The sequence below is a fragment of the Leuresthes tenuis genome, unplaced genomic scaffold (assembly GCF_036924035.1).
Source record: "Leuresthes tenuis unplaced genomic scaffold, fLeuTen1.0.hap1 SCAF_24, whole genome shotgun sequence".
Classification (NCBI taxonomy): Eukaryota; Metazoa; Chordata; class Actinopteri; order Atheriniformes; family Atherinopsidae; genus Leuresthes; species Leuresthes tenuis.
The window spans coordinates 25,040,182-25,054,906 of NW_027325378.1; the positions used below are offsets into that span (position 1 = coordinate 25,040,182).

The 14,725-nt window shown below is 37.2% G+C and overlaps 1 protein-coding gene across 1 annotated transcript in view; it reads left to right on the forward strand.

Annotated features, from left to right (window-relative positions):
- Positions 1–645: 645 nt before the first annotated feature.
- rsu1 (Ras suppressor protein 1) overlaps positions 646–14,725 on the forward strand; it is a 66,548-nt gene continuing 52,468 nt past the window's right edge. Inside the window, exons 1-7 of the mRNA XM_072378898.1 lie at positions 646–732; positions 901–1,014; positions 5,652–5,702; positions 6,661–6,781; positions 8,899–9,017; positions 10,483–10,565; positions 14,112–14,226. Of these exons, the coding sequence (XP_072234999.1) occupies positions 906–1,014; positions 5,652–5,702; positions 6,661–6,781; positions 8,899–9,017; positions 10,483–10,565; positions 14,112–14,226 (598 nt within the window). The 5' untranslated portion in view covers positions 646–732; positions 901–905. The remainder of the gene's footprint in view (positions 733–900; positions 1,015–5,651; positions 5,703–6,660; positions 6,782–8,898; positions 9,018–10,482; positions 10,566–14,111; positions 14,227–14,725) is intronic.

A 14,725-nucleotide genomic window follows, 5' to 3' on the forward strand; every position in this document is an offset into this window, starting at 1 on the left:
TAGCTTTTGATTAGATGCAGATGATTAGATGATTAGATGCAGTAATGATATTATCATTATCATTGAATACCATGCTGAGCCATGAACATTTCCTAGAAATTAACATATGCTATTCAACCTTGAGAAGATATCAGTAAATGTATTTTTTATGATTGATTGTGCTCAGTCTGGAGACCTTTTTTTCTCTTAGATTTCAAGATTTATATATATTACTGTAGATTTACAAAAAAAAAAAAAACTTATTCCTTTGTGTTTAAGGAAGTAATGGAAACTGAGACTGAAACTTCATCAACAGTTAGACAGCTGTTAAAACATTTAATCTGGGCTACCACTTTAATGAATTTGTTGAACGTTTTATTTTTACCCCTGAGCTCAATGTTTTCTTCCTTTTTTAAAAAAATGTCTCTGTTATTTCTAGCATTTCATTGTAGTTACGGATTTTCACCTTGATGATCCCTAGGTATATCCTATAGTGTATAGTAAAAGTTTAAATAAAATATCAGAGGAAAAAGCAAACAAAAAAATAAACTGTGTGGAGATGTGGCTGCAACCACAGTCCTCAGAGGAGAATGTTTAGTCAAGTCTGGCTGTGGGAATCAGTGAAAAGGAAATTTCCATATATGGAAAAGGTTTTTCAGTCAAACTTCCGGTAGGTTGTGAGCTTTAAGGGAAGTTTGTATCAGGAAGTCAAAAGCTAAACAATTGTCTTATTTCGCTTATTTTGTCTAAGCGGTAAGCATCTTACGCGATTTTCCTACTTCCAATACAACTCCTGGTGGTTTGTCATGTAGCTAAACATTTGAACCGTTATGACGTGGCTTGTCGCTGTCTTTTAACGTGACGATGTACATTGTTGACTATATCGTAATATGCTGTACCTTGTGGATCTCTAATTTTCAGAAAAAATGTCCAAGTCTTTGAAGAAGCTAGTGGAGGAGAGTCGAGACAAGAACCTTCCCGAAGTGGAGATGTGCGATAGAGGCATTTCGAATATGTTGGACATCCCGGGATTGTGTAAGATATCGTTTTCCATTTCGCCACAAACATGGTATCCAGAGTGAAGTTACTGTTCTGTGTTTTCATACTCGGAAAAATAAAAAAATAAAATAGATAACCTTATCTCCGGAAACGCAAACTTAAGTATATCTCTGTATATCTGCAGTATATCTCATATACTGTGTGTATCTGTGCTGTTAATGTCAACGCAGTCTGCATCAGTCAGAGGGGGATTAGATTACGATCAAATATCACTAAAATGGCAACCTGCCATTCCCTTAATAACACTTCAAACGTCACGAGCTCAGTAACATTTTTAAGGGTATTGTAAACAAAGGCTTCGGAAAAGACAAATGTGCTTCAAAGAGATTTAGACCGCACCTACTCTAAGCTGTTATGTAGGTCTGGGCGTAATTTATTACTTATTCATTTCAACCCATCGAGGCTATGTTGAACAAAACTACATTGCATTGTATCATTGCATTGCATTTATTTGAATTTCCTCCACTGGATGATGTATAAAGTATTATTCTATTATATTCTATCGACTGTGAATTTTGATACAAGGTCAGACAGAGGAGCAGACACTTCAGCTACACACTAATATATATATATATATATATATATATATAAAAGCATTCTTGACTTGGTGCTGCAGCAAATCACTGTAAGTAAAACCATAGAGTTTGAAAGTTTGGACAGCACTTTTATCAGTTTCATTTAAAAACACCATCTGTTGGATTCTTTTGAACAGCTGATCATATGCAAGTAAATCCAAATGTACTGCAAGAGCCTGTCTGTTAACCTGACAAAAGCAGTTCAGATTTGTGCTGTTTAAAAGTGATATGAACAGAAATACAGTTCGCTGATGCTAGCGGATGGTTATCAGGCACAATATGCATTTCACCATGATGTTGTTCTGTTATCACTCTCAAATTCAAAATTATACAAAAAATTCTACAACATAAAAACTTTCCTCTCTATTGTCTGCTTGCTGAGTGTTACATGTTACAGTGTTGTTTCTGGGGAAGAATGAGCGACTCATGCTCATTTATTATATAAAGTATCTGAATGAAATTAAACTATTTGGAGAATACCTGTCTTGGCTTTCATCATCTCCCACAACCCAGAGTTGAAAAAATGTAAACAAATGAAATATCCAACGGAGCGCCATGTTGGTGAGTTCTCAATGGGCAGAAAGACAGACGTACATTGCTTTTTTAAAAATTATTTTCTAAGACCTATTTGAATTGAGCCCACATGAAGAAAAATCCTTTAACAGCTTTCAAAAGTATTTCTCTACGTCTTGACCTGAAACCTGTAAACAATCTGTGGACTTTGCTCAAAATTAGCTTCTGTAAGAGGAAAAAAAAAAGTTTAAGATTTGGACTGCATTTTTGCACCTGTATACCTTGCACATTTTATACACCTCTTGGCAAAAATTCTGGAATCACCACACTTGGAGGATGTTGAATATTTATTTATTTATTTTTTGAAAGTTTAAACAAAACACGAATGACAAAAAATATTTTATTTAAAGGTCCCATGGTAAGCTTTACTATCTTTTCTTGCTTATTTGCCATGTTAAGATTATGAATTATATAACCTTACATTTCACCCAATGTTTAAAAAAATAAGGTATTTGCATATTTTAGTTTCTTTTTTCTTCAGAAGCATATATTTTGATTTAGGTTATTTCATCACAAAAATGAGACAAATGTGAACTGCAAAATGAGTGAACCCCTTTGAAAGCCCGTGTTGGCATTACACATATGAACTATTTTAGTACAAACATCATGTTTGCACTGAGTAAAAAGACAGGTAAGGGGTCTAATAGTACTTTATGTAAACAAATTTACACACAAAACAACTGAACTTATAATTTTTTTTGCCTCTATGGCCACTCAGAAGACACAGTTAGTCACACAAGCTGACACTGAGTATATTTACTTAACAGATGTCCTGCTGTAGTCTTCATTGTGGCGTTTTGTCTTGATGCTCACTTTGATGTTCAGTGTCCGTTTCTGGCACTAACACGCACAGCTGGATGTCAGTTGTTGTCATGCTTGAAAACGTTGTTTGTCTCTCAGAGTTTATTCCTTTTTATGTGTTGTTGTGGTTAACACCATCATCTCACAGCAAGAGGTTTCCAGGTTCGATTCCCAGCTGGGGCCTTTCTGTGTGGGGTTTACATGTTTTCCCTGTGTATGCGTGTGTTCTCTCCGGGTAATTCAGCTTCCTCCCACTGTCCATTAGGTTAATTGGTGTCTCTAAATTGTCTCTAGGAGTGAATGTGAACGTGTGTATGTGTGTGGTCATTATATGCTGTGTGGCCCTTTGATGGACTGGTGACCTGTCCAGGGTGTACCCTGCCTTTCGCCCGATGACTGCTGGGATAGGCTCCAGCCCACCCGCTACCCGATTAACGGACTGTCGGTATAGAAAATGGATGGATGTATTGAATGCTGATGTGAGGTCCACAAAGAGAAGGCCAACATAAGAGTCCTGGTTCTCTAAGTTGGTGAGAGGTGTGTTGATGACAGAAGATATGGCGTCCTCTGTGGATCGGTTCTTCATGTGTGCATATTGGTGCAGGTCTACAGTGACGTTGATGCAGTCCTTGATGTGAGCCATGACTCTTGTCATGTCTCTTGAAACACTTCATGACTATCGTGGTGAGGACTACTGGCCCGATAGTCATTCAGGCTTGTCACTATGGATGTTTTGGGGATGGGGATAATCATAGCAGTCTTTAGGCAAGTGGGAACCCCCGCCTTTTGGAGAGAGGTTTTGAAGATGTCTGTCAGCACCTCGGTGAGCTGGTGTGCACAGCCCCTCAGCACCCGCACTGGGATATTGTCAGGACCAGCAGCTTTGCATGGGTTAATCCCCTGGAGGGTCCTCCTCACTTCTGCTGGGGTTACATTGAGGGGCTCCTCTTCTGGTGAAGGGGTATGTCTGGTGCTGAGGGAGGTGTTTTGGTCCTCAAAACGGGCATAGAAGTTTGAGTGTGTCTGGCAGAGAGGGGTCACGTTGGCATTGTGCATCCTTAGTCTGTAATTAATTTTATGCCCCTCCACATACTCTGTGGGTTGTTGGACGCGAAATGTCCCTGGATCCTCTGGGCGAATGGAGCTTTGGCCTTCTTCACTCCTGCAGTCAGCTCTCTCCTAGCTGTCACCAGACCTGACACAGTGTCATGGTCTAGGGTTTCTGGTTCGGATAGCATGTTACTGTCATGGTGGTGACATCCTCTACACACTTCTGGATGTAGCCGAGAACAGCAGATGTATAGTCCCCCAGATGCACCTCTCACTGTAGTGCAAAGACGGCATCACTGGGCCACACGGTGATGGTCCTTTTTTGTTGGCATGCGGCAATTGAGAAGAGGACAATAGGCAGAGACCAGCATGATGGAAATGTGGTCAGCGAAGCTGAGGTGGGGTGGGTATGCGTCACTTTTGTTCGTATAAACATGGTCCAGCATGTTATTTCCCCATGTTGGTATAGTGACATGCTGATAGAAACTAGGCAGTGTCTGTCAGGCTTACGTGATTGAAGTCCCCCGCAACCACATAAAACGCCTCCGGGTGCTTGCTCTGGAGCGAGCTGATGTTGTTGTGAAGACATCTAAAAACAAGTAAAAGAACCTTAAAATTGATCCTGAAATGTACGAGGAGCCAATGGAGTGATTTTAAAACTGGTGTAATGTGCTCCTGCCCTCTGGTCCTTGTCAGCACTCGTGTGGCTGAATTCTGGAGTAGCTGAAGATTAAAAATACTCTTTTTTTGGAAGACCAGAGAGCAGGGCATTACAGTAATCTAAATGACAAGAGATAAAAGCATGCATCAGCACCTCCGTGCTGGCCTGAGAGAGAAACGGGCGGCTATTTTCTTAAGATGGCCAGCAAATTAAAAAAAAAAAGTGTTTTTTAATAAGGGGCTCCACAGTGGTGTGGTGGTGTCACTTACGCCTCACAGCAAGAGAGTTCCTGGTTCGAGTTCTGACTGGTGCCTTTCTGCGTGGAGTTTGTACAATCGTGATTATTTTTTTGATCAATTAAATTGATCAATAAAATAAAGTTTGGTATGGGAAACCTACCAACAACTTCATCCATCTTCTAATCTGTGACATTTTAGCTAAATACAACTGGTCTCTATTGTAACATTCTGACATCTGATGGCTATACTGTAACTGCATAGCTTGTTTGGCAACAGGATGTCTTAGTAATGTATCCCTTCACCTGAGATATGCTCATAGACTATATAACCAGGAATAGTAATTACTGAAAACTTTGGGCTCTTTATTACCAACAACTAAAACTCTGAACATAATTTACGTGTTCAGCATATGATGGTGATCAAGCGAGGTTTAAACCACCTTCTTGACATTGTCAGCTTACTTGACCTAAGCTATGTAGCTTTCTTTCCTGTTTACTGATATTTGTCTCTTTTTCAGGCATGATTCCTAAAACAAATACCTTTTAATCCTACGGGCAAATTTAGCTGCACTGATGGACAAGGACTGGGATACTGAGGATATGCAATCAATTGCTGTCCCAATTCAAATGTTGTGTGCCAATAAGATGCATGAGTATTCACGTTAATTTGTTTGGTAGCAGAGCATTGTTGACTTTATGTTCCTTGTCGTTTCAGTCACTCTTTCTAACATCACTCAGTTGGTCCTCAGTCACAACAAGCTCACAGGTAAGCCATTTACCTCCATTATACCTGTACTCATAGGAGCGTGTAGCATACTCTGACTAATGAAAAAGATATCATAGTTTAAACCCTGACAGTTATGATAAATAGACTTAATGCTAAAGCAGTGCCTATTAAATTTTAATACTTGTACTTTATTAAAATGAATAATTTCTTAAAGGACTTTGAGGGATATTCCATGTTTTTTAAGTTGGATTCTATGAAATACTATGAGTTGTCTGGCCTGTGAGTTACAGTGGTTTACCCTTTCCTTGCAAGGTCAACTTGTTTCTACATGGCCGAGATATACAGTTATTTTTTCCCAAATTGTTTTTTTTTTTTTTTACCTTTTACTCTTATTTTACTACCAAAACCAGTGGGTTTCTAATGTAAATGACTAAAATGTACACAAATTAAATAGAAATTAACGTAGATTCGTTGAGGTGAAGAAAAAAAAACGTCCTCAATACATCAAAAGTGCATCAAAAACAAGCAGCAAGTAATGAAACTTTAGGTGACTTGTCATAAAACAGCAACCAAACATTTTAAACTTCTTCAAATTTAACTTGAACAAGTTACTTAAAGGGAAAGTTCCTTTTTTTAAAAAACTGGACCTCATTTCAGTTGTATATAAATTCATTTAATCATTGATAAATAACATTTTGGAGTCATTCAGTATGTATCATAGCATGCATAGCCACAGTGCAATGAGTTAAATTTTACGAAGTTTGTTTTCAAAATCAGTAGTATGACCCTAAACCTAAGCAAGCTCAGGAGATCTACACTGTATAAAAAAAAATGCTATCCATATGTGAAGCAGAGCAGTGACATGTAAGTAGAGTAGATATGTAAAAAAAAAAAAAAAAATTTAAATTGTTTTTAAAAAGGGGTTTTCATGGGCTTTTGCGTAGTAGTCTTACATTATGTGCATTTATTTTCTCTTCCACATGCGGATGTTCTCCAGCTGTGCCAGCTAACATCTCGGAACTAAAGAATCTGGAAGTTCTGAATATGTTCAATAATCAGATTGAAGAGCTGCCTACTCAAATCAGCAGTCTTCAGAAGCTCAAACACCTCAACCTTGGGTATGTGACATATTGAATTGATTACACCACACACACACACACAACCCTCCCTTTCATTCTTTGTAGATTTTATGCAGTGGTTAAATTGCATACTGATTCTGCATTCTTTCCATTTTCCTCACACACTAAAGCACATACAGACTTGCAGTTGTTTTTAAATACATTACGGTTCCACGTTTGCAGTCTCTCTATATTGTATAACTAACATGAAAACCTTTGAGGTTTTAGTTGGTTACAGCATATTTTGTTTACTTATCTTTTTTTCTGTTCTGAGCCAGTTTCGACTTTTTTCCATATGCTTGATTTTGTTAAGTATTTGAATGACTTTTGCATCTGTGCTCTTGAAACTGCTACCCATTATAGGTCCAAATCCACATACAAAAAACACTTGTTCCTTTTAAGACAATGTAGGCAAGCACATTATATTATAACTGATATGCACAAAGATACTTTTCCACTACTATCACATGAAAGAACTGATTGTTGAGTCTAATAATGTAGCTTTGCATTGTACTTGGAAATTGTCTATTTTGATCATCTCTTCACCACAGAAATAAGGTTGTCTTTAGACAAACAAACCAAAAAATAAATCAAGTCCTGGAAGGATTATTATGAAAGTTTAATTGATCTTTGCTTATAACGGGGGTCTGCAACCTTTATTTCAAAAGAGCCATACTTCTCCCCTCTCCCACCAAATAAAATTAATCTGGAGCCGCAAATCTTATTGACCCTTAAAATAAAGATGACACAGTTTATGAAATGTTATATATAGTTGTACTCTACATATAAAAATATTGATTATTTTGTATTTATTAAATTATTGTAATACAATACAGAAAACCTTACATTTTGTTGTAACTGACAAAAGATAACAACAAGCATTCATTTTCTATGAAGGGGGGGGGATTTTTCATATGCAGGCCTCCTTTTGAAATGGATTAAACAAGCCTATTTGAGTCCTTCCCATTTTTGAGGAAAATTAATAAACTAAGATGTCACCCACTAAATTAAATAAATAAAACATAGAGGTTCAGTCCATTAAAATGAATAAACATAAAAAATAATCCATTTTGTAAGCTATTTGATAAATTTAATAAAAAATTATTTGTTTTTTCCCTAACAATGGCATCTGATCGCAAAACAGAACCATTTCAGCTCAGGGTCTAAACTGAATTTGTTATTGAAAAGCAAAGGCTGAAGAGATTATAGTATTCTCACCTGCTTAATGTGAATTTTGTTGCTGAACTGAAAGTATTGATCCAAAAATGGGAAAGACTCCAAATACATACTCCTTTATGTTGTCATGGCATTTCTTGTTTCAAACAGAAGTTTATCTGGTTTGGGGAAGTTTTCAATATTGCTCCATTTTTGTCATCTGGCAGGTCTTTGAACTAAGACACCCAGACGTGTTTATTATCATTATTATATTTGTCCATGCAGAATTAAACAATTCTTTCTTCTGACCCTTTTCCTTTCTTGGATATTTTCATGATGGCTCACCGAGGGGGAGAATCAGCATTGCACATTAGTCAGCTGCAAGGAAAAGTGCCCCGAAGTACGCCAGAAATTCAAAAGTGTTACCTATTTAAATATTAACCACTATTAAAACACTACTAAAACAAAAATACATATTTAATTCTTTCATCAGTTGACCTAATCACAGTATATGTATATGTATTTGTCCGTGAGACGAATCCTGATTTGACCATGAGTGACCTTGTGTTGAGACATTGTCTTGACAGCCTGATTGTCAAACATGTTTAGCCATCTGACAAACTTTTTTAGGGTCTTGGCCAAATTATTATACAGTTATGTATTTCTTTGTTCACAGAAAGTTGTAGCTTTGAGCATGTGTTGAGTGCATAGGCCCAATTGAGCATATATGTGTAGAACCACTGCCCATCCCCAGTGTGCTGTTGACAGCACACCTCTTTACTTTACTGTATAAAGCATCGATGGCAGCAAATGCTTTGTGAGCTGTTGGGTGTCATAATCTCAAACCAACTAACCAAAATTTTCTATGTGCAATTGTTGCATCTCATTCGATGATCTTCAGTAAAAATAAAATAAAATAATCATTAAAGGGCTCTTGGCTGTCTATATTTTTATAATCGCAGGATGAACCGTCTGAACGGCTTGCCCAGAGGATTTGGTTCATTCCCTGCTCTGGAAGTGCTGGATCTTACCTACAACAACCTGAACCAGAGCTCCTTGCCTGGCAACTTCTTCTACCTGAGTGAGCAAATACGCACATGCACATACACACACACACACACACATGCTGCCATGACTAAGCCGGGAGACTCTTTGTACACTAACTGGAGGGTCAGGAGTTCAATCGCAATTACTCCATGTGTCCTTTAGCAAGAACTGAAAACGTGCAGCATACTGTACACAGAGTACAAATGCATGATGAAATGTGTTGTATATTATGCTACTTTTCCACCAAAAGTGGAATATTTAAATGTCTTTTAAATAGGAGTACACCTGCTAAAATAACCTAGCTAAATTGTCGTGGGGCAATAATTTCAGAGTCAGAGTGAATCTTAGGAACAATCTGAAACAAAGTTAGAAATACTCAAAAATTGTTCCTCAGTTGTTTCAGTGGTAAATGTAGAATGAGGAGATGAAGATGAAGCAAAAAAAAATTTCTGAAGACTTATTTAGCCAATATCAGAAATACAGGCCAAACATGTGCAACTCCGGAGTTGACTGACTAGCTTCATTGGGGCTTTGCCTTTTATACACTATCGGGCTCCTCCCAAGTCTCCACCCCTTCTCCCTATTATTATTTTTTTACTGCTCTTGAACTTATAAATTATTATAAATCAGCTTTAAACTTTAACCGTGTATCCTTCCATCCAACTTGCATTTTTTAAAAGGTATCAGCATGAGTGTCCCTCCCCCTCAGGCTAGACCTCGCCTACTTTCTTTATATAGCTCTCTATCTCTTGGCCCACTATCTTAATAACTCTTTATCTTTGCAGCTTGTGTACGGGCACAACCGACGCACCAAATGAAAGCAGATTACACAAGACAGCAATATCAAACATGCAAATGCGTAGTTAACAGCAAGTGTATTTTCAGCCTGAGATGGCACAACATTGAGATCATTTCAGCCAGAAAACATGTTTTTTTTTTAAAGTGAGACATGACTGTTTTTGTAGCTCTGATTGTAATGAAAATTAGCATTGGTACACAGATGTTGTGTTCCTATCAGTGTCATCCTGAGCTGGAGCGAATTAAAAATCTACATGTGAAATACATTGAACTTAAAAGCCATATTTAGGAGTTGTAAGTGTTGTTGTTTTGTTTTTTTTTTTTCTTAAACCATAGTTGAATGGGTCTGAAGGTTTTTGCGAATGAGCTTTGCAGAACATAAACAAGGCCAAAAAGGCTCAATATGAGGTCAGACTATTTAAATACTCACACACACTCACTCACCTTAACTAACTTAACTTGACTTAAAGTTTTGATCCAAGAAAATTAATTTGGGGTACGTTGATCTTCCCATAATGATTTAAGCGAAGAAATGGTTTAAAATACCTTACTATATCTATGAAGTACCTATATATTGCATTTGTTGTCATTTGGTGCTATATCGATGATACTGAACTGAATTCTCATATTGCATCTTCTCTCTACTGCCAAATACTGTCTTTTTCTAACTCTACAGGCCAACAATGATTTTTGTTTTCCAGCCACTCTTCGAGCTCTATATTTGAGTGACAACGACTTTGAAGTCCTTCCTACTGACATTGGAAAGTTGACAAAGCTACAAATAGTAAGTTAGTGTAAAAACAAATGCATGACACAATGACAGAAAAAAGTCAAATGAGTTATCAGGTTTGACAAATGAACAGTACAGTATATCACTAAAAGCTAGATCTGTTTTTCCTCAGCCTTGAAAAATAAAATTGTAAAATGTAGCTTTTATAGTGCTGTATTAGTCATCTCCAACTCTTAATAGTCACAGTAGGCTACCAAGAGCTAAGGATTTTCTGCTGTTTCCCTATAGTCCTCATAAGTTCTTATTATAAATTTTAGTAAATTGCATTTTCAAGATTCAGGGTTTATGTAGTAAATCTATCTCATGAGTTGACCCCAAGGTTGTGAAGACAAAATTATTTGCATGTACTGAGAGAACTGCATCTAAAGTTTGGATTGTCTGTGACTTGATTATGAACAGTGGAATGGAAAGGGAGCTACCTAGATACTCTATTTGGACAAATTATTCAGACTGGACACAAGTATTATCAATTGAAATTAAAGTTTGTGTAATAGCTCAAACAGTGCAATAGAAAAGGCATAACATTTATGAAAATGTCCATCTTGTAGTGTGGAGAAATCAGAAGTAGTGGCAAAATCAAAGGTGGAGATATTGTGTTACTTGATAACAGCAGATGGTACTGTTTTAGCTCCTTTTTTTTTTTTTGACCCTCTACACATCGGACTTTGGATACAACTCAGAGTCCTGCCACATACAGAAGTATTCTGATGATACAGCTGTTGTGGCATGTGTGCATGGTAGACAGGAGGGGGAGTACAGGAACCTTGTCGAGGCCTTTACTGACTGGATCAAAAAGAACCGTCTTGTCCTGAACACCACCAAGACCAAGGAGCTGGTGGTGGATTTCAGGTGATCTAAAACACCAGGCCAGTCAGTCTGCATTGAGGAAGAGGAGATGGAGACTGTGCAGCCCTACAAATACCTGGGGGTGTTATGGTTGATAAACTGGAGTGTTAAGCCAACATAGAAGCAGTGCACAGGAGGAGCCAGAGCCGTCTCTTCTTCCTGAGACAGCTCAGGTCCTTCAGTGTTTGCAGTGATATGCTGTGCATGTTTTATAACACTATCATTGAGAGTGCACTGTTCTATGCTGTTGTCTGCTGGGGGAGTGGCACTATAGACAAAAATTGCCAGTTCTGTGATTGACAGGGAGCTGTACCCTCTTAGAACTGTGGTGGAGCAGTGGATGAGAAGGAAGTTATATTCTGTTATGGTAAACAATAAAGTCATCTCACTGTGCTGCAGCACTGAGAGGTTCAGGAGGTCCTTTGGGACTGCTAACATGTTATTCTCAAATTTATTTATTATTATTTTTATTCTAATATACAATCTTTTTCCCCATGGGGGATAAATGAAGTATTTTCTACTCTATTCCATGGTGTAATCCTGTTACTGTGAAAGAGAAAATCTGTGCCCGAGATTAACTTGTTAGCTGTAGTTTCTATATTTGCTACTCAGACACTTCAACTGTGGTATTCTAATAAGATAAGGATCTGTCAAACATCAGTCCATGTTACACTCTGTTGCAGGGTTTTGAGTGTTTTTCTTTACATCTTAGAACAGGACCACTATGAAGAGACCAGATTTGAAAATGTTATTGCGCTGATTTTAATGCTTTGTCACAAATAGAAATATCTCATTCCAGAGGTTGTACAACCACTGCAGCTCACACTTTGTGCTGTGACTCCTCTCAAACTTCACAGTAGAAATAAGAGACAGTGTTCATCAACTCCATTTTCTTAAAATCTGTTAATCTAACAGATTTTGGGTTTTATTTGTCCACTATAGCGTAACTGCTGTGAAATAAGAGATTGATGTTTTTTTTTTTTAATGATTTACTTGTCACAATCGGAACTCTGTCTCCTCATTCATTCAGGAGCTCCCTGAGTTTGAATTTTATATGTCACGTGGGTTGTGTGGTGGTGAGGGGAGGACCTGGATGCAGATATTCCAAAGAAAACTTGATTTATTTCAAATAATACTAACAAAAAGCGCCACTGTGCCCAAATACAAAAAACTAAACTAAACAAAACCTGACTAGGACTGTATATATTAAAAAAATAAGATTAAAATAAAAACCTGACATGGACAAGACAACAAGGACAAAGCTGAAACACAGTATGGGTGACGGGGAGGATCTGGCAAAGGAACATGAACAAACTGGGAGGCTAAATACTGAGGAAGGTGATTAGTGATTGAGTGCAGTTAAAAGGGGAGAAACACGGGTAACGTGAGTGAAGCTGATGGCAGGGCAGAAGAAACTGAGGCAAAGAAAACACACAGAACATGACAGTTTACAGAGAGTAGCAACTATTCATGTGGTACAATTTTGAGTTTACAGTGTTGTGGAGGATATCCTGCGTCATTCTGGTACAAAACATGAACAAACAAACAAGAAGAAAATCTTACTCGCATAACTTCAATGACTAGAGAATTGTTTCTCTAAATTAAAGTCATTAAAGTCCTGAAAAAACTGCTGTTGGCTCATGTAAGTAAGCAAGTGAACATCTTTCAAGACCTGCACTTGAGTATTGAGTGTTGAGTATGTTGAAGAGGCCATCAAGTACTTGCTTCAACAACCTTTCATTTGGATAATGCCAACAAGACTGAGGATCATGTTCTTTATTTCTCTCGTGCTTTAGATACAATTCAGCCTGCTTATATAATCATGATTTTTTTAAAGACATCATTTATAACATCAGTTAAAGACAATGGCCGCATTTCCCAGATTCACTAAGAAGCTCTTAGCGAATCTTGGACTTAGCGCTAAGAGCTTCTAAGCAAATCTGGGAAACGCAGCCAATAGCTGTACTGTTGACACATAAATGTGTTGCTGCCATCAAATTCAAGATTATTTAATATTTTCATGAAATAGTAAAATATCTCTAGTAAAAATGTTATTTTTTGTGTTCTGTTGTGAATAAAATTTTGGCTTGAGATTTCCTAAAGATTTCATTATGTTTTTATCTATGTTTAACCAAAAATTACTTTTTAAAATTTAAAATGAACTTTTTTAAAAACTGGAGTTGTAGTGTTTGTTTGGGCCCTAAATCAAAAATATCAAATATCTGGTCACATTTGTCCATACAGGTCACCTGCATATTGTATTTTGTGCATGCATGGTGTTGATTTGTTAGGATCTACACGGCTGATGTTTCAAGTTGGAGAGAGGCAATCATGATGCACATGTCAGCGTGTAATGAAAAACAAGTGCATTTTTCCCCCTCAAGAGTAGATGCAGAGGAGTGTGCAAGGGTGTAGGCAGCAGCCACTCAGTGGGACTAAAACTACAATCCTGAAACAGTTCATTACAAAAAGGGCTAAAACCAGGCAGGTACGATAAAATGGATAAATTCAGAGTAAAATGTAATGAATTAGTTGTTGGTTATTTTGAGTTCAAACTTGAAAGGCATTAGACAGAACTATATCTAATATCTGACCATTACAATACTGGTGATAACATTATTTACAACATATGATATGTGAAATATTTGCTGATAAATTAATATGTCCTGCTTCTGTTTCTTTCTTTATTTTCAGTTAAGTCTCAGAGATAATGATCTAACCCTGTTACCGAAGGAAATTGGGGAACTGGCTCAACTTAAAGAACTTCACATCCAGGGCAACAGACTGACCGTTTTGCCTCCTGAACTTGGTACTCATCACACACACACTCACAAACACACAGACACACTCTTGCTCATTCACTGTCATTCTTTGACAGTAGTTTTAATCTTTTGTTAACTTGCACAGTTATCCTCATTTTAGAGAATATTACTTTGAAATGTACTCTACTAAGCACTATTGCCTAATAGCCTTATCGTTACCTAAGATTTTTGTAAAAGTATGACTCTGTACGTCTGTTCCTCTGTCCACCTGCCTATCCATACATCCACTTTTGAAATATATTGAGCCATAGACTTCATTTTTATTTTAGCTAAGGAAAGATGGAAGATAATGCTGGTATTTGAATAAGAAACATGAATAATATTAACATTAGCATAGTGTATTGTTAAGACATGAGACCCTTAAGGATAAATGCAACAATAATGATTTAAAATGAGATGAATAAGCTACAACATGATCAATGTTTTATGTGGTATTCCAAGTTGGAGGTACACATTAGCTGAAACTGGATTCTCAAAGTTCTGTAA